This window comes from Tupaia chinensis, unplaced genomic scaffold (genome assembly GCF_000334495.1).
Source record: "Tupaia chinensis unplaced genomic scaffold, TupChi_1.0 Scaffold000315_1, whole genome shotgun sequence".
Taxonomy (NCBI): Eukaryota; Metazoa; Chordata; class Mammalia; order Scandentia; family Tupaiidae; genus Tupaia; species Tupaia belangeri.
Genome location: NW_006159808.1, coordinates 430,413 through 455,691, shown reverse-complemented (window position 1 = coordinate 455,691; position 25,279 = coordinate 430,413). Strand labels below are relative to the sequence as shown.

The 25,279-nt window shown below is 41.3% G+C and overlaps 1 protein-coding gene across 1 annotated transcript in view; it reads right to left on the bottom strand.

Moving 5' to 3' along the window:
* BANK1 (B cell scaffold protein with ankyrin repeats 1) overlaps positions 1-25,279 on the bottom strand; it is a 235,995-nt gene that overhangs the window by 28,423 nt on the left and 182,293 nt on the right. The window contains exons 11-13 of the mRNA XM_027772930.1: positions 20,881-21,189; positions 14,378-14,647; positions 1,575-1,643 (exon numbers count right to left, since the gene is read on the bottom strand). Coding sequence (XP_027628731.1) covers positions 1,575-1,643; positions 14,378-14,647; positions 20,881-21,189 — 648 coding nt within the window. The remainder of the gene's footprint in view (positions 1-1,574; positions 1,644-14,377; positions 14,648-20,880; positions 21,190-25,279) is intronic.

Genomic DNA, 25,279 nt, shown 5'->3' with positions numbered 1-25,279 from the left:
GTGGCATGGCCATCCCTTCTGAGGAGTGATTTCTCACTTTCCTTCTCATTGTCTCTCTCTAGTGAGCACATGTGCCCTATGGCAAAAAGCTTAGAAAAGTTTGTGTCCCCATAATATGAAATGATTAAAAATGAAAAATGATCAAACAAAGAGGTTTTTGCATATAAATTTACAAGGAGTATATCCAAGTGATCCATGGAAGAAGAGAAATTCAGCTTCATCATATGTCATATTCAAACACCACATACTTCATTGGAAGGACTAAGTAAAACCTTGATGCCATAGAAAATGCCACTTGACGTGATGAGTGAAGATTACTCATTTAAGGATACACTGTCTTTTGGAGGACAATTCATAGCATTCTAGGAGCACATCTGTTGAGGTTCTACATTTAAAAGTTCAATGAGTATTAGCAGCTGGCTTAATCTATACCTTGTCATCTCCACAATGACCCAAAAGGACACTGACTTTGAGTGTGTAGTGCTGTGAAATAATTTCCTGGTTTTATTTTACTATCTCTTTAACACTTTACTGATACCAGTTTCACTTTCGAGGAAGCATTATTTTGGACTGAAGTTATTTCAAAGGCAGGTCTGAATATGCTCATTGATTCTCAGAGCTGGAGGATTCTACCCCCTACATGCGCCATCTTTTATATTTATTTTTGAACATTAAGTAAGGCCTTGTTATAGGAAAAAATTATAATAAAGATTCTGTTCTTTTCAAAAGGAGACAAGTATTTCAGGGAAAATCGGAGGAGGAAAATATCCCTCCTGTGTGAGATGTTTCTGTGGTTACAGTTTTCAGCCTTTTTCTACATGAAAAATAATTATTCAAAAAAACAAGTGGATCAAGTGTTGAAGGCAAGAGAACAGAGGGAAATGGGTAGAATCTTTTGTTGGCACCCAGAGTAGGGCATAGGAAACCCTTCCTGATCCCTTTCTTTTGGGGATCCTGATAGGTTGGGTCCCAGTGGTTTCCCTGATGTCTAGGAAGTGTGGTCTCTGATGCATGCTAGAGATTTTGCCTTCCTTGGCTTTCCTGGGGCCTCCAATGTCCATCTGCATGGACATTCTGCCCAGGACATTGCCTGTGTTCAGTAATTAAAGTAATATTCTTGTATTGATGTTATTATGACAAATTATACTGTGGTGAGTACTGACTTCAGAATGGAATTACTCAAGCACATGATTTACTTTTGTCCTAAGAGGCTTTTTTTTTTTTTTTCAGTATTCATATAATTTCTTTTTTCTTTCATTCTACCTTTTTTTTTTTTCCTAGAGTGATTTTTTTCCTATAGGGCTTGTGTACTTGCTAGAGAGACAGAGAGACAGAAGGCAAGAAATCATCCCCCGGGGAGGTGGCCATACCACAATCCCTTCTCCATTCTACTCTCAGAATTTTGAGCACACACACACATACACCTGGAGTATTTCAAGCTTCCAGTTTCAGGACTTGAATAGCGGTCGGCCATGTGGGAGTCCAGCAATATAACCATTATGCCAGCTGCTGGTCTCAGATTTCTTTAAGTCTTATTTAGAGATTATTAAATAGAATAAAGTTAGCTTTGGTACCTGGTTTCTTAGAAAGTCCATGAAACTTGTCACCATCAGACTGTCTTCTGGCTGTCTTTTGTTGAAACACTGTAAGAAAATATAGAAAGTATTATAGATTGAACATAAACATTCAAAAAGTCCTATACGTTGGAAGTCTCCAGGAAGCGAGAATGCAAAAATTTCATTTTCCTTAGTATCAATTCCTGAATTGTACTGGCTTCGAGTAGGAGGATTATTAAGTTTACACTTTTCTCATTTGTATAGCTTATCAGTCATGTCAGGAAGCATTTTCTTGGGGCAGAATGTAGAATGCTGATGGAATGCCTCATTAAACTATTTAAATCAAGATAGGATTCTATGTTGATAGCAGGTAGAAGTAAAAGCTGCATTTTGTTAAAAGTGATAAATGTTTCAAAATCACACACACAAAAATTCCATTTGCACAGAAATTAGTCATGCCGACTTTGGGTGATCAGCAAGGATAATGACTGTTTCTCCTGAAACAGATGGCAGGACTGTTGTATTTCACAGATGTAATAATGAGAAAGCCACTTCATTCTTGCACCATCTATCTAGACCGCAGACCTATTAAGGCAGCTTATTCAAATGACTTCATTATCTGAAAAGCGCTTTGTTCTCATTTATTATTTCTCACATGAAATTCTGGGAGACAAGTCAGCATTACTCACCCCATTTTGCAGATGAAAGATTAAATTGATTGTTTAATATTTATTGAGCACCCAAAATTTCCGTGTAGCTTCTGGCATTTGTTAATGAAAACGTCCAGGCCCCTTACTACTTTACTTTAGAAAAAGAATGTCCTAGAGTTACATTTATTTTTTACAGACAGTCTGGATTACAGGTTTGGGGACAGGAAGGGGTCTGGGAGTTCTAGTTCGACTTCATGTGTTCATAGACAGGGAGCGGGGGGTACAAGGAATCTGGGATGATCCCAGAGCTGTTGAGTAGAGGTGTGGTTTAGACCCTCACGCCTGGGCCTTCAATCTGTCGTGAGCTCAGGTCCTTTCAGCACTGCGTCATCGTCCCTTCCATAGCATTCTATTTTAAAGGTGTAGAAGGACCCAGTGGGAGAGGGTTAGAGGGAGCCTTAGCGCATGTACAGCATGCTGTGTCCCCTGTTCCTTTAAGCAGGTCAGAAAGATTCCTTGGGGTCCTGAGGCACATGGGAGTGAGCATTCCAGCTGGGTGGCACTTGCCTCCTCTAATTTGGGGTGATAAGGACCTTGAATCTCTCTGTCTTGGTTTTCATATTCTTCAAGCCAATTGAATACCGAGGTCCTATCCATATTAATTCTGAAGATATTTTGTCTTGTCTTTTTGTTTTCTAAGCCAGAGGACACATGTGCTTCCCAAAGAGAGACAGGAAAACAGAGAGATTGAGGAGAAAACACCCCCTCCATGGTCAGGCCGCAACCTCTTCTCCTCTGTTTCTCCATCCTTGGGGGTTTCAGCCACACACCTGCATGTTCATTGTGATTTTAAGCTGCCAGGGCTGGGACTCAAACGTACTGTCAGCCATGTGGGGGTCTGGCTCCCTCAATCACTAGGCCATGGAATCAGCCTGAAGACATTATTTAAAATTTAAAACATGCCCCAAATCATACCGCATCAACAATTATCTAAGCATATATAATTTGCCAGATGCTGTAAAAACAGAGTACTCACCTATACTACACTCTTTTGAACAGAAGAGGCAAGTACATTCCCAAAGTGCAATGTGTTTGGGACAGATTCTACACATGAAATAACAGTTCTGGTTGAAAATCAGCTTCCTTAGAGCTTCAAGCTGGTATTTGGAAAATGTGTTAAATATAACTAATTGGAAGTGCTGGGTTTATGGCTTCCATTTTCTCTAAAATAAAATGTATTGAGTTAATATATGATAGGTGGATATATTCTAGGATACTAGAACTTTTTTTTTTTTTTTTTTTTTTTTTTTTTACCAGTGGTGCTTGATATTTTTTCATTAGTCAGTGCTAAAAGTCTTTTAAAAAATGCAACACTTTTGAACTTTTAATGACATACAGGCTCTATTTTTTTTTTTTGGTGAATAGTATTAAGATATTTCAGCGAATGTGTAAGACAAAAAAGCTGTAGTCTGACATCATTAACATGGAAAATAACCTGAATTCAAAGATAAATTCAGACAACAAATTTTTAAATACAAATTAGAGTAATCGATAAGTTTTCAGAATTTTGCTGAGGTTGGCAGTTTCGGCATACTTGGAAATGGAATTATTTTCCAGCATTCTGGCATTAGTTTGTTAAAAATCACTCTACACTCGATTTTTATTGGAATACTTTCTGCTGACAACAAATGCTTTGCGCATGGGGAAGACAGTAAATGTTGAACAAGTCAGTGTGCTCTCACAGTTACTAGATGAAGTGACAAGTAACGTATTTATTTATTATTGAAGTTTCACAAGTGCTTATACTTGGAACAGCCTGAGACAAGGGTGGAGGCCTGGGATGGGAAGACAGGATGCCCTGAGGGGGCAGTAGTGAGAACACAGATAACAGAACTCTGAGAGCTGAGGTGCACGGGTCAGGCCCGCGGGCGGAAGTCCTGTCCCACTGTCCAGCCTGCTCTACAATTTCCTTCTAATTCGCTCAGCTGCTCTCATTCCTCCCTGCTCCCCTCTTGCATCTGCAGAGAGGCCTCACTCATTACAAAACCCAACATAGCCACATGCACTGTCTTCCCATCATATTGAAAGGAGATATTTTTAAATATGAGGGAACTTGGAGAAAAGACCTATTTTTAACTTATTTTTTTGAAGAAAGAGCTAGCCTACCAAAATTATCACTGAAGCAAACATACTTATCAAGAAAACATACTTCAGTAGTCTTAGGAAAAGAATAGATAAAGTTCCAGAATTTTATTTTCTTTTCTTTTCTTCCTTCCTTCCTTCCTTCCTTCCTTCCTTCCTTCCTTCCTTCCTTCCTTCCTTCCTTCCTTCCTTCCTTCCTTCCTTCCTTCCTTCCTTCCTTTCTTTCTTTTTTTTTTTTTAATAATTTGCCAGATGGCATTTCTGCTATCTAAAGAGAGAAAGAGAGAGTGAGGGAAAGGGAGAAAGCAATCCCCAGTGGGCCGTGGTCATGCTGCAATCCCTTCTCCTCCACCTCTCCATTCTGCTGGGATTTGGGGCACATACACTCATGTGCCTGATGTGTTTTTACAAAGCTGTCGGGGTTGGGATTTGAATCATGTGGTCAGCCATGTGGAATCCTGTCTCCTTAGCCAATAGGCCATGGGCCAGTCCAATAATATTTTAACCCTTCCTTTTCTACTGTTAATATTAGCTGAAACCTTAAAATTGCTTCCATCAGAAAAACTTTTGTTCTAAAAAGTTCTATATGCTCCATATTTACCTTGTTTCTCCATCCCGTGTAACGTTTATAAGAGGCAAATATAAAATCCAGGATAGAATGAGAACTGAGCATTGGGTTAGAGGTCACTTAGATTTATATCACAAGTACATAATTCTTTAAAGCAAGATTGGTGGTGAGTTAGATAAGAGTAATTGAAAAAAGTCTGTGGACCAGAATGGGCACCAATTTACCCTAGCAGAAGGGCGTTAGTTTTGTCTTTATGTTACCAACATGTGTGACATGGGACAAGGCCTTTTTCTTCTTTGGCCTTTATTTTCTTGCCAGTCAAGTCAGGGCTTAGAAACTATGTACTCTACCATCTCACTGAGCACTAACATTCTGAGAGGCTCCCGATGCTCATTTTCCCAGTTATTACAGGACTAAAGATGCTGAGATAAATTCTTAAAAGAATGTCAGAAGTAGAGTGCTATGTTTCGAGCAAGAGATTATAAACTGGGGGCTTAGACTAATAGAAAACTAGAAATTTAAATCACAGATCAATGTTTATATATATATTTAAGATTTTTTGCCATAGGGTGTGTATGCTCACTTGAGAGACATAGAGAGAGAAAGTGAGAAACCACCCCCCAGAGAGGACAACCATGCTGCAATCCCTTCTCCTCCATTGTTCCCTCAGGATCTTGGGTATGCATGCACATGCACTTGGCATGATTTCAAAGCCACTGAGTCTGGGACTTGAACCATAGTTGGCCATGTGGAAATCCAGCACCTTAATCACCAAGCCACATGCTGGCCCCTAATTTTTAAAAATTGTACTGAGATCATCTTGTCTTTATGTTGAGATGAACCTGTCCCCATGTGTTTAAATTTTAGGGGCTATTATGTCTACCACATTTCACTTTACCAAGGTTCGAAGAAAGGTATCAGGCAATTATAACATATTTACATCAGCCTTGAAGGCTCTATCCTAGTGAAGTCTGTTTTTCTCTTCCTACCTAATGTTGGAATCTGAGAAAATTAATGAATTATTGATTGAAGTTACTACCTTTAGATATAAAATGTCCACAGAGAAAGAGCAACAAATTGAGGCTTAAAATAATCTTAATTCAAATATCCCGAATAGAACACCCAATCATGTTGAATATCGCTGAAACAACGTCTGTAATTTTTTCTCTAGAGTAGAAATGACATTAAATTGTAAAATTTAGCATAGTATTAAATATTCAAAATGTTAAACCAAGCAGAACTAGCAGAAAGTAGAGGAGGAGGAGGAGGAGGAGGAGGATGAGGAGTCGTCGTCGTCGTGACAAAGCCATCAGTGTTGAAGGCAGATGGTGAAGGGGTTGGAGGAGGAGGAGGAGGAAGTGAAAGATGACGACCTCACTCGCACTGTTTGTCTTTCCAGGTGGCTTCTGCAAGAACGTTAGTCATGCCAGCCTCATTGGTGACCTCCTTCAAGAAAGGGACTCTTCCAGACCTGTCTGTCTTAGAAAAACCTGACAAAGCTTGCTCTGAATTATTTTCTAAGTGGCTGAGGAAAAAAACCTGTGTGATAGCCAACTGCATTCATGAAGATGTGAATTATAAGCCCCAAATCCCTTGACATTTTATGCTCATTAGATGTGAAAGATGAAATGTTATCTGGAGCTGCCTGGCTCTCTGGGGATCTCTCTTGAAACTAGCGATGTGATACAGAGTAAGATGTACAGTCCGTGTTGTGCTCTGGACCTCGGAAGAACAGCACTATGCAGGGCAGAAGGAGAATGCTTAGTGTTCACCAAGAGCATCTCACTGGGTCGTGAACCCTCCAGCCAAACGAGGTTCTGAGGATGCCAAGGGGAGTAGGATACCCCAGATGTCCACTCTACCCCCCACTGTGGTGTAGTCATTTACGTGAAGGTCAAGCATGTCATCAGTGTCCACTTATGAAAGAGGGAAGAGGGCTGGCCCTGTGGTCTGGTGGTTAAGGGAGCTGGGTCCCACATGGTCGACCACATAGCTAAGTCCTATCCGTGGTAGCCTGAAAATCATACTAGGCACATGTGCGTGTGCACCCCAAATCCCAACAGGAAGGAGAAATGGAGGAGAGGAGGTGGGCTGGTGGTATGACCAGACTCCCGGGGGCAGGCTTTCTCCTTCTCTCTGTCTCCTTGTGGCCAGTGCAGGAACCCTTGGACAACTATTTTTTTTTTAAAGAAGTAAAAGGTACTATCAGGTGGTATGGTAGTTAAGGTGCTGGACTGTCACATGGCCAACCGTGGTTCGAATCCCGGGCTTAGAGGCTTGAAAATCATGCCAGGCACATGTGTGTGCATGCCCAAAATCCCAGGAAGAGAATGGAGGAAAAGGGATTGCAACGTGGCCATCTTCCCAGGGTGTGATTTCTCACTTTCCCTCTCACTGTCTCTCTCTGTCTCTAAGGCAAGTGCACACACTCTGACAAAAACTTTAAAAATAAATGAATGAAAAAATAAATTAAATGTAAAAAGGAAGAGGACAGATGAGAAGCAATCAGAAAGAGTGAAGGTCACAATTCGAATCTCATAGTCTGGATTTCCCCTACCTAGTTCCCTACTTTGCAGAATAACGATAAGTATAAAGGAGGAATGAGGAAAAGAATGCAGGTAAACAACCCCACTGTCTAGCCAGAAAACACAGGGCCAGGATGTTCTACCCCTCTGGGTAATCATACTGACAAACGAGAAGCTCAGAGGAGAGGCGTGGCCCCTGCACACCAGTGGAGAGAGTTAGCACTCTGCTCAGTTTCAAACCACCAGTTCACAGTGCTAGCAAGGACTGCAGATTATTCATTTGAGCAGATTCATCAGATACAGGGTGTGGTCACCAATACACAGTCAGGTCTGTGTGTGATGATCTTTCACCTGAAAGTAGCTCACGGCATGGCAGTCAGACGTTGTGGCTTATTTTGGGAAAGAACCTGTAAATGGCCAGCCAGCCCACACCAGGTCACCGCCATGGTCAAGGCTTCCTCTTGAGCTCAGCAGAGACAGAGAATTGCAAAGGACAGATTTGCAGGAAGAAAAACAGCATCGAAATTCTAACTGGATGGTGCTCTTTACAGGCTGTGCTTTAGCTTCCTAAGGAGACAGCATTACTTCTCTTTCCAATGTAGCGGAAACTCTAAGTACGATAGAAGTCTTGCCATAAACATCCTCTCGCAAACCAGCAAATCACCCTATAAATTATTCGATCTGTTTTTAAGGAACTTAATTTTTACTGGAGTAGAACATAAATTGTTGTTATTTGCATACTTATTCCTTTTGATGCAAATACAAATATTTATATTCTAGAGATGTTTCTTATCTAGGAAATGGGGAAATTCTGAAAGTTCAGTAGGTTTGTGAAACTCTGCGACATTATAAGTTGGGGCCGTTGTACTGAGTTGTCAGCAAAACCTCCATTCAGTACCAGCAGGTGCCTGCCCCCCACCATTACTACCAGGCAGGTAGCAGGTATTGAACACGCTGTGCTTGCTTAGTCCCTAGCCCTGGATTGGGATTTGATGTCCTCCTGTAAGGCTTCATTCCAATCACTGCCTAATTTCTCTTTTTGCTCATTTCTATCCAATAAGGAAATAGTATAAATGTAGACGTTACTTTAGTACTATCCCAAGTATTAGGTCTTTGGGGAAGTCACAGCCTATTTTTCTATGTTTTTCTATGCAAAAAGTGTCACGACTTTCCCGGCAACCACAGATTTTCCTTTTGTCTAAAGAGGAGTAGTTTGGGTGTTAAGAAAGCCCCTGGAAGACACTGGAAACTGTGATGGAGCTTAAATATGGTGCCTCGTGCCTGCCAACAGTGATTCTCTGGGGCCCCGCTGTGGCCGTGCATGTGGTGGTATCCCACTCTGGAATGCTGAAGTCACATGGAAGTCTGGGGTTCGGCTCCAGGTCAGCCTGGAACACCCTGGGATGTGAGAGTTCCCGTTATCCTGGCTGGCTAGAGGGCTGGGGGATCTATGCTGGGAGTGCCTGTCTATCTCTCTGACTCATAACAGAAATAACGTAGGGCCAACTGTGGTGGTGCAGAGGTAAGGAAATGCTCTAGGATGCAGGACGCACACAGGACAGTCCCAGGTTCACATCCAGAGTGTCCCTGTTCACACTGGGCAAACGCACACAAGCATATAACCTGAGTTGACCGAGGCTGCGTGTGGATCGTGTTGTAAACAATCTGTTTGGGGTGAATGCCTCTCTCTGTTTCTCTCGTGAAAGAAAGAAATAAGCTAAGAAAAGAATGAAAATAATGAATAATAGTAATAAAAAGCAACATATCTGCCCTTTTTTGTTCCTGCATCAGGAAATGTTGCAGTCCTGTGAAGTACCAGTAGTAGCTTTATTTGCATTCTCTTACATTTCAAAGGATGATAAAATGTGGCACTCTGCAGAGGAATCCATGGGAAGGAGAGAGTCCGCAGGACAGGAGCCTTCAGCTTACACACAGCAATAAGTCTGTCGCTCTGCTCCAAGGGACCTGTGATCTGTGTACTATGTCCAGGAGCTCGATAGATTGGACAAGGTCATCTGACAAGATAAGGGAACCCAAGGCGCTTGATCGAAGACCCACTTTATCCATTTGACCATATCTCTTTATTAATGAGGTCAGAGAGCATTCTACTCTGTCACATTTACCATGATAGGGATTAATTTTCCTGAGTTTTTCCAAGGTCTCTTTTTTTTTTTTTTCTTTTTGCATTTCAATGGCCTTGTATGTGATCAATTTCAAGTGCAAGTGAATTGCAAGTGGAAAATTTCTGAGAGCAACTGAGTTGTACTTGACATTTTGGGGTCCCAGTTACGGAGTAGCTCTCAAAAAGGTCAGGTACAACTTTGTTGTACTGAAAAATGCCAAGGGCAGCTCAATAGCAATTGAAAATGGAAAGAGAAATGATATTCTAGCCCCAATCAGCCTCCCGGACTCTGCAGGATCTTTGTTCTGTTGTGTGAAGGGAAATGGAAAACTGTCCACTGATGTGGGAACATTCTCCCCGGAAGCACTCGTCTCTGAGTGATTTATGGACGGTGTTCCTATCGATCTATTGACGCCATGCCGAGCGCCCATTTTCTTTCCTTGATTTGTCTTAAATCAAGAATTCTGTCACTCAAGAAGACTATAAATCCGTGTTAATTCCTCTGTATTCTTGAAGCTTAATGAACCAATCCTTTTCAGTATTACAGGGAGAAAAAGGTGGAGAGACTATGATATTTGAAATTAGGCAGACTTCAAAAACTTTGTAAGAAAAACGAGTGGCTCTCGTGGTTGTTAACATAGGTAAGGTCTAGTACAATAGATGTGAGACTAAAAAGCCAAACACGGATCCCCAGATACGATGTGTCAGTCAACATGAGTTCAGTTTTGCATTAATAAGTTTCACTTCAGGGTGGTGGGGATGGTGATGGTGCACATGGAACTTCTCCCTCATGCATTATGCAGAGCTTTGACTCATTTTGTGAAGGTGTGTCCCTTCAAATCAGTACGACTTTGAATACGGGGTACTTTAAAATAGGAGAAACTTTGCAATAAGGGGACTGATACATTCTTCTGACCATGCCCCAGAGTATTAGGGAAGTTTTCTATTCTGGCCACATGATGCAGCTTTTGCCATAACTACTGTTTATTCGTCGGTGAATATTCATCAAATATTCATGACTTCTATTATGAGTTCGGCACTGGGCTTGGTGCCAGAGACATAAGGGTGGGAAAAACCAGAAGAGGTTAGTCTCTTCCTTCCTGGAGCTCATGGGTTATAAAGAAGAATAAAAATAAACAGTAACAAATACTGCAGAATAACTATGTCAATAAAGGGCATTTTTGGCATCATGTACAGGTGTAGAAGCCGGATCGACGTAGGCACACATTCCACTCTTCCTCTTCCTGTTTCTATCACCTTGACTTTTGTCAGAGGTGAGAGGTAGGGGTTCCGATTCATCTTTCTGCAAGTGGAAATCCAGTTTTCCCAGCACCCACTTGCTGAAGAGGTTTTCCTTTTCCCACTGGATTGACTGGTACCCCTTTGTCAAAAATCAGTTGACTCTATGTTTGGGAATTTATTTCTGGGAACTCTATTCTTTTCCATTGCTCCATGTGTCTGTTTCTGTGCCCGTACCATGCTGTTTTGATTACCACAGCTTTAGTATATTTTTGGGTCAGAGAGTGAGATGCCACCCACTCCACTCTTCTTGTGCAGAATTGCTTTGGCAGTATGGGGTCTTTTATGATTCCAGATAAACTTTATGGTTGTCTTTACTAGGTCAGTGAAGAATGTGTCTGGTACTTTGATTGGCATTGCATTAAATATGTAGATCAATTTGGGTAGAATTGCCATTTTGATTATATTAATTCTTCCAATCCTGGAACATGGAATATCCTTCCACTTTTTTTGTGCCATTTTCAGTTTCTCTTTTTCATCTTCTCATAGTTTTCCTTGTGGAGGTCTTTAACTTCTTTGGTTAGATTTATCCCTAAGTATCTTATACTTTTTGTGGCTATGGTAAATGGAATAACTTTTTTTAGTTCTATCTCAGTCTGCCTGTTGTTCATATATAGAAATGCTATAGATTTCTGGATATTAATTTTGTATCCTGCAACTTTACTGTATTCATGTATTAGTTCCAGAAATTTTTTCATGGAAACCATTAGGTGTTATAAATAAACAGAGTTTCACCTCTTCCTATTTGAATGCCTTTTATTTTTTCTTCTTTTCTGATTCCGTTGGCAAGGACTTCCAGTATTATATTGATAAGGAGTGGAGAAAGTGGGCATCCTTATCTTGTACCCATTTTTAGTGGAAAAGCTTTCAGCTTTTCTCCATTGAGGATGATGTTCGCTATGGGTTTTTCATAGATAGCTTTTATTGTGTTGAGAAATGATCCTTCTATGCCAATTTTGCTGAGAATCTTGATTATGAAGGGATGTTATATCTTATCAAATGCTTTTTCTGCATTAATTGATATGACCATATGATTTTTATCTTTCTTCCTATTAATATGGTGTATTACATTTATGGTTTAAGGATAAGGGCGATAGAGGCTTCATAGAAAGAATAAGGGAGAGATTCACCCTTTTGGATCTTTAGAAATAACTTGAGCAGAATGGGGGTTAACACTTCTTTGAAAGTTCTGTAGAATTCAGAGGTGAATCCATCAGGGCCGAGGCTTTTCTTTGTTGGGAGGTTATTTATTACTGATTCAATCTCCTGGCTTGTTATGGGCCTATTCAGACTTTCTATATCCTCCTGGCTCAATCTTGGTAGATTACATGTGCCCAGGATTTGTCCATCTCATCCAGATTGTCTTGTTTCTTGGCATACAGTTGTTCATAGTATCCTCTAATAATGTTTTGTATTTCTACTATGTTGTTATTTTTCCTGCTTCACTGAAGATCTGACTCTCAATAAGTCTCACTAGTGGAATATCAATTTTGTTTTTCTTTTCAACTAACCTGCTTTTACTCTCATTTATTTTCTGTGTAGTTCGTTTATTTTCTATTTCATTTATTTTTGCTCGCATCTTTATTATTTCTGTTCTCCTGGAGTTTTTTGGATCTTGTTGCTGTTGTTTTTCCAATTCTCTGAGGCATGATGTTAGGTGATCCATTTGCCTTCTTTCCATCTTCCTCTTATGTGCACTAATTGCTATGAATTTCCCTCTTTTGACTGCTTTAGCAGTGTCCCAAAGATTATGGAAACTTGTGTCCTCATTGTCATTGGCTTCCATGAATGCTTTGATTTCAGTCTTTATTTCTTCAGTAGTTGTGGAGTCATTCAGGAGTAGGTTATGTAGTTTCCATGTATTTGAGTATTTTTTTTTAGAGTTTTTTTTTTGTTTGTTTTTTTGTTTTTTGCTATAGGGTGCATGTGCTCACCAGACAGAGAGAGAGAAAGAGTAGAAAGCGAGAAATTACCCCTTGGGGGAATGGCCATGCCACAATCCCTTCTCCTTCATTCTCCTCTCGGGATCTTGGGCACGTACGCACACGCACCCTGCGTGAGTTTTAAGCCACCAGGTCCAGGACTTGAACCACGGTCGGCTACATGGGAGTTCAGTGACATAGCCATTACACTAACTGCTGGTATCTGAGTATTTTTGAGGCTGGAGTCGTGATACTTACTTCTGACAAAATAGCCTTTAAGATAAAAACTGTTCGAAGAGACAAAGAAGGGCACTATATTGTAGTAAAAGGGTCAATCAATCAAGAAGATGTAACACTTATTAATATCTATGCGCCTAACATAGGAGCACCCAAATACGTGAAGGAAAGATTGTTAGATCTAAAAGGGGAGATAGACTGCAACACACTAATTGTTGGAGACCTCAGCACTGCACTATCCCCTCTGGACAGATCATCTAGACAAAAAATAGGTAAAGAGATAAAAGATCTAAATGATACCATTCTTATTCTTTTTAGTCATCATTTCTAAATTTACAAATGGGCAATACAACTCACCTATTATTTCAAAAGACATTTCAAAAATAATTATAATTTTAAAAAGTGCATTTACTTACCTCTCCCATGATAAAGAGACAGAGAGAGAAAGAGAGAGGTGCATCTCAATGAGGTCCTCATGCCACAATCTACCCCCAATCATAGGTGGCCTGGGTTGTGTGCAGGCCTCATGCACCCTGACTGATTTGTTTAAATTGACACAATCACTGTATAGATTTTGGGCAAAGTGTGATTTTTCAGTGTAAGAAGACAATGTGTAATAATCAAATAAGGGTAATTAGCGTATCCATTACTTTGAACATTTACCATTACTTTGTATCTGGAACTTTTTTTTGAGAGAGATATTTGTTATAGGGTGTGTGTGCTTGCCAGAGCAACAGAGAAAGACAGAGAGACAGAAAGTGAGAAATCTACCCCCCTCCCCCCCCGGGAGGATGGCCACACTGCAGTCCCTTATCTTCCATTCTCCTCTTGGGATTTTGGGCATGCATGTACACATACTTGGTGTGTTTTCAGCTGCTGGGTCCAGGACTCAAAGCACAGTCAACTATGTGAGAGTCCAGCAATGTAACCATTATGTCATCTGCTGGTCCCTGTCTCTGGAACATTAAACATCTTCTCCTCTAGCTGTCTTGAGATATATTATAAATTACTGTTAACTTTTTAAAAATAATTATTTATTTCATTTTGAATATATTATTATTTAAAAATTTCCTATAGGGAACACATGTTCACAAGAGAGAGAGAGAAAAAGTGAGAAAGCAAGCTACCAGGTCTGGGACTCAAATTGTTGTTAGTCATGTGGGAATCCAGCGCCTTAATCACCATGCCACCTGTTGGCCCTGCTGTTAACTTTTCATTTTTGCTTAAATTCTGTTTTTAACTGTTAATGTTTAATTTTTGGACTTCAAGAATACTAATCACATCCCATTATACCCCATTGGAGAATACAAAAGGACAAAAGAAAATCCACAAACAACATTAATGACAATAAATTACCCTGGGCTATGTAAGGCATGGTGTCCTCTTTCAGAGGGATACTTGTAGGTCGGGGAGTTGGGGCAGGAGGTCTGTTGAGGATGAAAGAGCGGCTTCCAGTTCTTTCCTTTATACTCCTGTTGGCCAGAATAAGGTCATATTCACTGTCGTGGATCTCAGCAAAAGTGTACGGGTCCTCCCCCTTCTCTCGCTCTTCTTCCTGTTCTTCTCCTTCTAGTGCATCTCCTCCTTCTTTTATCACACCAGGATGACACCAGTTTTGACTTCCTTCTGAGAGAAGAGATAGAACTCTAATAAACAAGGAGTCAGGACAGGCTGCAATGGAGTCACGATAGCCAAGCTTTCACTAGGAAGAGCTTGCACACAGGGCAGCTCACTGCAATGCTTTAACCTTGTCGCAACCTGCAATGGGGCCTAAAGCAATGACCAAGACTGTGGTCTTCCTGGCCTGGAGGCCCCAGGCTAGTACTGCAGATCATTCAGGTCAGTTAGCCCCACAGAAAATTCCAGTAATCAGTCACCTCAATTATCAGTTAAGAAAGGGAGCCAAAGAATGTGGGCTTCATAGACAATTTTAGTTTTCTCAGAGACCACTTCTTTATCAGAGAGCAAGTCCACTGTTAGGTTGGCTGGATAAAAAGCCTTAGCTAGCACCTGGAGTTGGCAACTCTTTATTGGGAACCCTCCCTGCCAGCTGTTTGTTCCTTTCTATTAAAAGTTCATTTTACTACCCCCACCCATTTCTGATTCTTTGTGATCAAGAGACACAAGCTTGGCCCACTCAAACATCCTGTAACATTTCCATTTGAATTTCTACCATTGCACCTGCTTCCAAAAAAGTTAGATCACGTTTACTTTTCTACTACGTGCCATGTGATTGCCATCCATTTGTCACTTAACTTGAGCTTCCCAATGGCTTAAATCAAATGCCCTAGAAAACAACATATACGAGGAGCTCCTGTCTTTGAAAAAAAAGTTTCTATGTCACCCCATACATTCTAAAAAAAATTGAGCTATCTAATTTACTAACATATTATGCAATTTGTAATTGTTAATTTTGTTGAGAAAACTCAGTCCATTTAAGACATGGATTTCTTTGAAAACATAAATATTTTTCACATTACTTTGTGGATATATCTACATAAATATATTATTTTTGAATGATTTCCTATCAGGAAATTGAATTATAAATATGTCTCACGATACAGATACTTTGAAAATGTTTTTCAAGCATAATGCTTTTTTTCTCATTTGAAATAATTTTACCATTGATATTGCTTGCACTGGATATTTTGCCTAAAATTGCTCTGAAAATGACAGGCGGGGACAGCCACGGTCACTATTACTTGATTTCCTAGCACTCAGTCTCTGACTATGATAAAATGACCTTCAAAAATGCAACTCTTAATTTCTACAAGCCAATATGACCCTCCTTCATAGAGGAAGGTCACCCTAAATAAATAGTGCTTGTGACATTGAAAACTGCGTGGATGTATAATCAATGCCTTGAGGATCAATTAATGTAAAAATAAGAATAAAACATAGGGTTTTTAAAAACTTTTTTAAAAATTTCATTTTCTATTTTACATTCAATCACATTATTTAGTTTACAAACTGAATATTTCAACATGTGAACATTTCTCCCAAGTCCAGTAGATAAAACTATAAAAGTATTTTCAACAGATAATACCACATTTCTTTGTGCCATTAATGCTTTGCCTCTCTATTTTTCTTCTAAATGTCCTTCCTCAGACTCTACTCTTCTACACACACTATATCTGGTATTTACATCCATTTACTATGTTTCTATATCCTTTAGTCAATAAGTTTCAGTCATAGACACTCTGTATATATTAAGTGGGGACATACAATGTCTCTCCTTCATAGCCTGGCTTCACTAAGCAGTAAATCTTCCATATTCTTCCACTTTCTGTCAAAAGCCAGGTTTTTTTTTTTTTTAAATGGCTGAATAGTATTCCATAGCGTATATGTGCCACAGTTTTTCTATCCTTTCATCTGTTCGTGGGCATTTGGGTTGGTTCCATATCTTAGCAATTGTGAATAGTGCTGCAATAAACATTCATGTGCAAGCACTTTTCTGATTAAGAATTCTTCTGCCCTTTGGGAGGCTTCTTTTTCTTTTCTTTTTTCTTTTTTTTTGAGAGATTTCTGCTGTAGGGCACCTGCATTCATCAGAGGCAGAGAGACAAAAAGCGAGAAATCACCACCCAGGAGGGATGGCCACACTGCAATCCCTTCTCCTCCAGTCTGTCAAGGTCTTAGGTATGCATGCACACGCAGCTGGCATGAGTTTTAAGCTGCTGTGTCCAGGACTCAAACCACAGTGGACTACCAGGGGTGTCCAGTGACATAACCGTTACACCATCTGCTGGTCCAAAAAATTAAAGGTTTCTCAGTTTTTTACAGCTTTTATATTCAGCAAAAATCCTTATGTGTATTTACAATAAATGTGCTAAAACAGTAGCAGTTATTTTGAAGACAAACATATGATATACATTGATTAATAAATAAGTTGAAAAGAATTTGATGACTCTACCAGGTTGGTGAAAGGTTTTTTTTTTAATTTTTTAAAATTTTTCTCCAATTTGCCCTTTGGTGAGTGAGACTCTGATCCCTAAAGTTATTTATTTAGTAGTTACTAATGGGAATTGCAGTGGAAAAACTTAGAAGCTAAAGAGACAGTCAAGTAGCAGAGCAGAAGGAAGGGATGTTGTTATAAGGAGACTGAGGACTTGTCTGATGGGCTTCTGAGGAGACAGCAAGGTAGCACTCCAACAGAATCTTCAATCTCGTTTTAGTTAGCTAGCCAAAGAAGCACTACTCACCTCCATGCCCGTCACTAACTTCGTCACCACAGTTTGCCTTTTCTCTACGAACAATACGACTTTGAGATTTTGACTTTACGACTTCTGTTTCGCTGACAGCACCACAGGTGAAACCAGATGAGGTGCGTGGGAAACATTTTCATAGTGCTTCATTTTTGGGGGGAATGGATCAGCTCTCTTCCTTTCATAAACCAGTTTCCTGAGCTGCCTTTTCCCCACCCACTTCCCTTCCCAAGTCTTTCTAAATTTGGGATTGTGCTGGGAAGCATACATTTTACTTTTTACTTTCCAAAGTATCAGCTTTTACTTTTCATTTAGGAGTGGAACCTAAGCTTTCTCAATTCAGGCTGCACACTAGTAAAGATGAAATAAATCATTCTTATAATTCCAATAATTGGGCCTAGTGTGAAAAAAAAGAAAAGAAAAGAAAGAAAAGAAAATAAAAATAAGAAAAAGATGACTCCTAAAAGCCTGAGAAAACTGCTCATAGATGTCTTTGACGCCTGGCACATTCTAATTACCATCACTACAGCTCGGGTCTGAGTTAAAGAGGGATCATAATGATAGTTACTCTCTGGGCTTGTTAAGGTGAAAACAGAAGATGTATTTTTTTTTCCTTTTCTTCATTTATTTTTTACATTCAACACTGTATATCATTACAATATACTAAGTGCATTTTCTCAGCATGAATGCACTGTATATTAGTCCAGTCAAAGATATTACCATACTAGTATCATCAGCAGATAGTTTTCCATTTTTGTGTCCCTTAAACATTTTGCTTCTTTCTTTTCCCCTTGATTTTTTTCTTTCTTTTTTTCTTTTTTTTTTTTTTTTTTTTTTGGAGACATTTTTGCTATAGAGCTCGTGTGCTCACCAGAAAGACAGAGAGACAGAAAGCGGGAAATCACCCCCCGGGGGCAGGGGGTGACCACGCCGCAATCCCTTCTACTCCATTCTCCTCTCAGGATCTTGGGCACGCACACACATGGGCCCGGCATGAATTTAAGCCACTGGGTCCAGGACTTGAACTGCAGTTGGCTACATGGGAGTCCAGCAACATAGCCATTATGCTAACTGCTGGTCCCCTTTTTTCTTTTTCTTCTTTTTTGGTTCCCCTTGATTCTTTTCCTCTTACCAGGGTGCATGCACTCACAGGACAGAGACAGGGGGCTGGGGGAGAGGGAGAAAGCACCTTGCAGAGGGGATGGCCACACCACAGTCTCTTCTTTTCCATTCTCCTGTATGAGAGACTCAGCTACTTTAACCACCATGCCACTGCTTGGCCGGACTATAAATTGAAAAGTGCTTTATAGTTTGTTTGTTTTTTAAGGTTTGGGCATGGGCTTGCCAGAGAGGAGAGAGACAGGGGAAGTGGGAAATCACCCCCTAGGGGGATGGCCATGTGCAATCCCTTCTCCTCCATTCTTCCCTCAGAATTTGGGTATGCATGCACACATGCCCAGAGTGATTTTCAAGCCATTGGGTCAGAAAGTCAAACTACGATTGTCCATGTGGGAATTCAGCTGCCTTAACCACCATGCCACCTGCTGGCTGTGTGTGCTACAGTTTTATATAGTATTAAGTTTCTCCAATAAACAGATCTATAAAGCTACCATGAGTAATTTAATGTTTAGGTTACTGATGAGTAATTAAATTTAGGGGGAAAAATCCCATGCAAGTCACTGCCAAAAAAAAAAAGTCGTAGCTAACAGTCATGCTTTTAAGAACCGTGATCAAAGAGAACTTTTTAAAAAAATCGACGTTTTATGCTCTGCCTACTTTCAACATCAGCCCTGTGAAAAGATGAGATGTAAAGCAACATTATATATAAAATATAAAAATCAAGCTTTTAATAAAAGTGTTTTTTTTAAATTTATTTATTTTATTTTATTTTATTTTATTTTTTTTTTGATACAGGGTGTGTGCGCTTGCCAGAAAGATGGAGAGAAATCACCCCCCAGGGGGGATGGCCACGTCGTAATCCCTTCTCCTCCATTCTCCTCTCAGGATCTTGGGCACACACGCACATGTGTCTGGTGTAAGGTTAAGCTGCTGGGTCCAGGACTAGAACCGCGGTTGACTACATGGGAGTCCAACGACATAGCCATTATGCTAACTGCTGGTCCCTTTAATTTATTTTTTATATTTGGTAGTTTTCAGGAGGTATCATAGCCAACATTCCATTTCTGTTCTTGGCTCTTTGGAGAACATTTTCAGTTGAGTTTCCTAAGTGACGTATCATATATAAAAATTTACATCAGGAAAAAGATGATTTAGATCTTTAACCTGACACAAGACAACCTTGTCTTAACAATTAATTTGAATCATTATTTTAAAATAATTCAAATCTGAAAAAAAAGAGAAAATATGCCAAAAACCAGTGTATGGTTCCTCTCCCCCCCACCCCATACTAATCTGCCTTCTTCTTAGAAGTATCTCAAGGGCCTAGAAGCGCTTGACACATAGTAGGTCATCAGGAGGACCAGCTGAATGAATCCGAGGAGACCCTGAGTCTTCACAGACACAGTCTTTCAGGGCACATTGCTGAGTTCCATAGGCATCAAAATTCACTTTCCGAAACAGGTTTATGTACTTGGGAGCTTTCTGACCAACACCTGCAGAAGACACTCAGGATTTTGATAACAGGTGTCTTTTAAATCTTTCTTTTCACATTTTCTTTGTAAGAACATTTTATGAATTTGGAAGGTAAATACAAAGCAATGAGTAAATGGGTGCAGGAACACGGCGGTGACCCAAAGTGACTGAAAGGGAAGGAGAACTGGGAGGTCTGGCTGCCCTGGAGCACACAGGCAGATCCACCTGGTGGAGAAGCTCCTTCGCGGCCTCGGCCCTAGCCTGCCTCGTATACCCAGCTCCCGCCCCAGTGCCCCAGCCTCCATCTTAACGCTCAGGGAGGCACATGCGTGACGAACCTTTACCTCGTCCTCTACAGCTCCTCCCCAGTGAAGCGCACAAGTTCATTTTCAAATAGCTTTTCCCTCCTGTGGCGGGACCAGCAGATGGCACAGTGGCTCCATCGCGGGACTCCGACTTAGCGGACTGTGGTTTGAGCCCTGGACCAGTGGGCGTGCACCTGCGTGCCCAAAACCCGAGAAGAGAAGGGATTGAGGAGTGGCCATCCCTCCCTGGGTGTGTGTATGTGTGATTTCTTACTTTCTCTGTCTCTGACGGACTCTCCAGCGAGCACACGCGCCCTATAGTAAAAATCTCTTAAAAAAAAAAAATAAAAGCCGTAATGGTTGGTAGTGGCAGTGGTTAAGGCACCTAAGTCCCGCAGGATTGACCCAAGTTCAAGTCCTGGACCTGGTGGCTTATTTTCTTACTTTCTCTCTCTGGTCAAATTAAAATAATAAAATTAAAGAAAATAATGCTTTAACGTGGCATTTACTTTTCTACACTACAGAACTACATCTCTTTTCCAAGTTTTATGTACTTACTTGAAGCTTTGTAATGACACTCCCCCTCCCCCAAATCAAGGAGGAAGGAAGTAGGGAAATGGGAAGGAGGGAGGGAGAAGGAGGTAGCCACCATGTCCCCTGCCTGGTTTCCTGGGCAGGAGGGACGAGGCTTGGCTTTCAGAGGTGGTCTCTGGTGGATCTGCCCCTGCCCTGGGCATGGCAGGAGCCTGGCTCTTACCTTGCAGGGCTGAGTGAGATTTCTCCAGCGGAAGTGCAGCAGCTCCAGGTCGGGGTGGGGGCAGCGGCGGCCTGCAGCTCACTGGCTCCTCTAGGGAATTATTTTCTGGATCAGCTCCGGGAATGAACACATACAAGTCGTCGTCCTGGTTCTCAGAACTTGCACCGGCAGCCCCGGGCACACTGCACCAGGCCTGGGCGCCCCCCTGGCCCTCCTCGCCTTCCCCAGCCAGCTCCTCAGCCTCAGCTCCTTCGGCGCTAGGCCTGCGCGTCCTCCTGGCTTCCAGATCAGGTGCAGGCCGGCCTCTGTCTGTTTGGGGTGAAAAGTGAATGATTTCTTTTTAACACACCATCTGGAGGCACTTCCTATTTTGCAAATTCCTACAGACATTGTGGTGCTGCTAATAAAAATGTGACGACCTGATACAGTGGAAAACTGTCAATGCCTGACTCAGAGAACAGTCGTTTCTGGGCTTTTGAAATATTAAAAAAATGTTTACCACATGCACAAAGTCTCTTGTGTCTTTAGTACATGGCACACCCGTGCTTCTGTATGAGATTCTCATTCTCCGGAGTTGCTGTTTGAGCAAATTCATGGATTTGTTAGCATTGCTGCATTTTTATTAGCAATCTACATAGCTGGCCTACTAACACAAGTAATAAGGAAGTAATGAAAAAGGTAAAGCAAAGGAAGAAGTAAACCTTAATATGCTTGTAAATAGCAAACATAAATGGATCTGTGACTCAGTTATTTTAATGCCATATTAAGTTTACCACAGGATGCTATGATAATTGTTATAAGCAATTTACTATAGGTATATTAATTTTTGAAACCATTACTCCAGAAAGATGTTGATTTTTTTTTTTTTAAACAAGAAAGGCATCTGAGGCATGAATGGTAGGTAAATCACTCTGAGGCTCAGCTCTCTCACCGTAAAATGACTCCCATTCTGAAATTTAACCAAAGGGTCCAGAGTTGCTCTTTTCTTTGAGCCATCAGTATTTATAATAAAACACATAATTTGTGTACAATACAAAACCATCATTTGTATTATACACAATAAATCTCTTACTGTTTGGGAAAAGATATAGAAAAAAGATATTATAATGCAATAACTTTAAAACTTAAAAAACCCTTTTATTACATTTTCTTCATAAAAAAACTTCTCTAAGTGAAGAATTCGAATTTAAACCAGACTTTTGAAACTTCAGAAGAGACTTGGAAACCCGTATGAAAGACGTGAAAATGTGAATTGTCACTGTCGGTGCTAACAATTGCTGTTTTAAAATGTGGCTAAAAAACTGGGCCAGTGGCAGCTGGTGATTAGGGTGATCGGAGCCCACGTGGCTGACCACACAGTCCAAATTCTCGATCTGGCAGCCTGAAAAACAAGCTGGGCCCCTGGGCCTGCATGCCCCAAATCCTGAGTGGATGAGGAAATGGAGGAGGAATTGCTGTGTGGCCATTCCCTGCAGGGGGCGTTTGGAGCCTGGGGTGCTTTCTCACTGTCCCTGTCTCTCTGAGTCTCCACTGAGTGCATATGCCCTCTGGCAAATTATTAAAAACACTTTAAATGTTTCTAATTTCGATCATAGCTTAAAAAAAAGCAATTATCAAGTGGTAGAAAAGGACTTTTATTTTTCAATGAAGAGTTACCCCTTGTTCAGTCTTGTAAAAATGATTAGTCACATGGAAAAATGGTACCCAGGAGGGTACTCTGTATTACTACATAGGACTTTCTTTTCTGTGTTTCTGTTCTTTCATGTGAGAGATAGAAAAGGTCCAGCTCCCAGGGGTAGAACTGAGCCAAGGTTCTTCAACTCCCAGCCTGGGCAGAGCAGACAGAAGCTGACTCTGCAGCCCGTGCACACAGGTCTCATTCCTCGCTCCACCCGGCTCCAAACACCGAGCCTGAAGCCAAGACCCCTCCGGAAACGTGGGTGAGCACACAACAGCGTGACTGAGAAGAGGCTGTCCTCAGCCCAGCTAAGGACTTCTGTATTTCTGCCTGTGCACATCCGTCATTGACTTAGAATTACATTCGCACTGTAGGAAATGACTCGTGGCCACGCTTATGCTTATGAATTCCTCAATTTTCTTAACACGGAGTAAGTTAGAGAATCTCTTTTGTACTTGTCAAATAAGTTAAACCAGGAATTCAGTCGTGGCAGGTTGGATATCGTGGGTCGGTAGGTTTTAGCCAGTTCCAACGTAGTGGTGACACCAGAGGGCATCTGCTGACTTGGGGTGCCCTAGACTTCTCCCCGCTCCTGAGAACGAGCCTGAGAACAGGGTCCAGTCAGAGTGGCTCATGTATGAGAGAGTTTTTACTTCTGGGGGGATATAACTAACTAACTAACTATGTATGTAGAAACAAGAAATGGAAATTATTTGTGATGATAACGTGAATGACTAAGCCACTATGCAGTGTATTCTGGAAACTGCATCTTGTATGCTGTGAGGATGTTCAGTGAATGAACGCAAAATAAATAATTAATATAAAAATAAATAAAAAGAAATGAGGATTTTCTTTACAAATACCAGAAAAAATGTTTTCTTATTTCTGGCAATTCTTTAAGTGCCATGGTAAATATACGGTCATTATCAATGATGGCCTTTATCAACACTTTTTTAAAAGGTTTATTTAATTTATTCATGATAAAGAGTTCATGCGCACACACTGGAGTAGGAAAAGCACCCTCGTCAGGATCTCGCTATGCTGGGATCCTCCTTCCTCAGCCCTCCTGCCGTGCTCTCAGGCAGAGGAACACGTGATGTGCACAGTTTGCAAACTGACCTGGGGATCTGAACCTGTGTTTGGCCCTGTGGCTTTGAGCCTGCTGCTCAGTTTGCTATCGACTGCTCCACCAGGCTGGGATTGTCATTGCTTTTATTACTATCAACAATGATAAGATATATAACTTGGTGTATTAATTCATTAATATTTAGCGATTCCTGTGTTCTGCATTAATGTTCAGAGGAATTAACAGAGTTTTACCCAAGTATGCTAGTTAGGAAATTTCATTGCAAGTCAGCCTGTCATTGGACAAACTTGCGGTTAATAATGGTTAATTGAGGGTCCATTATGTGCTATTACAGGTGCTGGGGAGGAAATCAAAATGGTGAAGAAAAGAAGGAATCCTGGTCCCTTTGAGCATGTATTTTAGGAGAGAACAGGCAATAAACCAATAACCAGATATATATAATGTAATCTTTTTTAGAGAGAGATTTTTGTTGTAAGGCGTGTGTGCTTGCTAGAAAGACAGAAAGACAGAAAGTGAGAAATCACACTCTCTGCCCCCCCACCCCCCTCCAAGGGATGGCCACGCTGCAATCCCTTCTCCTCTTGGGATTTTGGGCACGCATGCACATGCACCCAATGTGAGTTTCAAGCCACCGGGTCTGGGACTTGAACTGTGGTTGGCCATGTGAAAGCCCAGCCCCTTAACCACCATGCCACCTGCTGGTCCCAGAAAATGTAATCTTAAATTTTGATAAATGCAATGAAAAACAGGAACTGGGAATGAGGAATTAAAGGCAACAGTCCTGATGTCTAGAAACGAGTGATAAAGTGTCTGTGCTGGGTGTGTGTGTGTGCAGGAGCAGGAAGTGCACATGTCCTACGGCACAGCCTTCCGGTGTGTGAGACATTGCTGTGCAGGACCGAGCCAGAGTGCGTCAGAGATGGAATCAAAAGATGATCTCGGGCCTGGTCGGTGATGAGAAGAGCAGCACAACGGAGTGGTACTAAAGATTTGGAGGAGAGGGACCCTTTCTTTCACGAAGCAGGGTGAGAGAGGTGGCAAATGTGGAAGCTGCTCTTGCAGATTTTTAACGGCAAGGCTAGCGACATTTGGTCTGGTCGCTCAGTGTTGAGAAATGTGCCCTGTGCATTGTGGGGGACTCGGCCACCTTCCTGGTGTCCCCTCCCACTAGATGGCAGTGGTGATCCCGTCTCCCTGAGCTGTGACAATAGAACCACCTTTATTCATGCCACATTGGCAATGATGAGGGGGTGGAAAAGCCCTCCACTGAGAGCCCTGTGTGTGGGAGAAGCCCGGAGAGAGCTGATGACAGTGTGGCTGAGGATGAACAGCTACTAAAAGAGTGAGAAGAGGGCAACAGCAAAAGCTGCTCGGAGGTGGAAGGTAGACTCCACAGGATTGTTCGACAAGTTGGAGATGGAGGAGGAAAGGGAGTAAAAAAGCCAAGGGTGCCTCCCAGGGCTTTGGGTCTACTCGAACAAAGGAGGGGAGGGATTTTACTCACTGAGGAGGGGGAGTCAGCAGGTGCAGAGCTCTGAGAGTGGCAGGGATGAGGTTTTCAGGGATGTGGCCATGGGATGCCCACCAGACCTGCTGGTGAAGATGTTGAGCAAGCCATTGTGTACCAACACCCC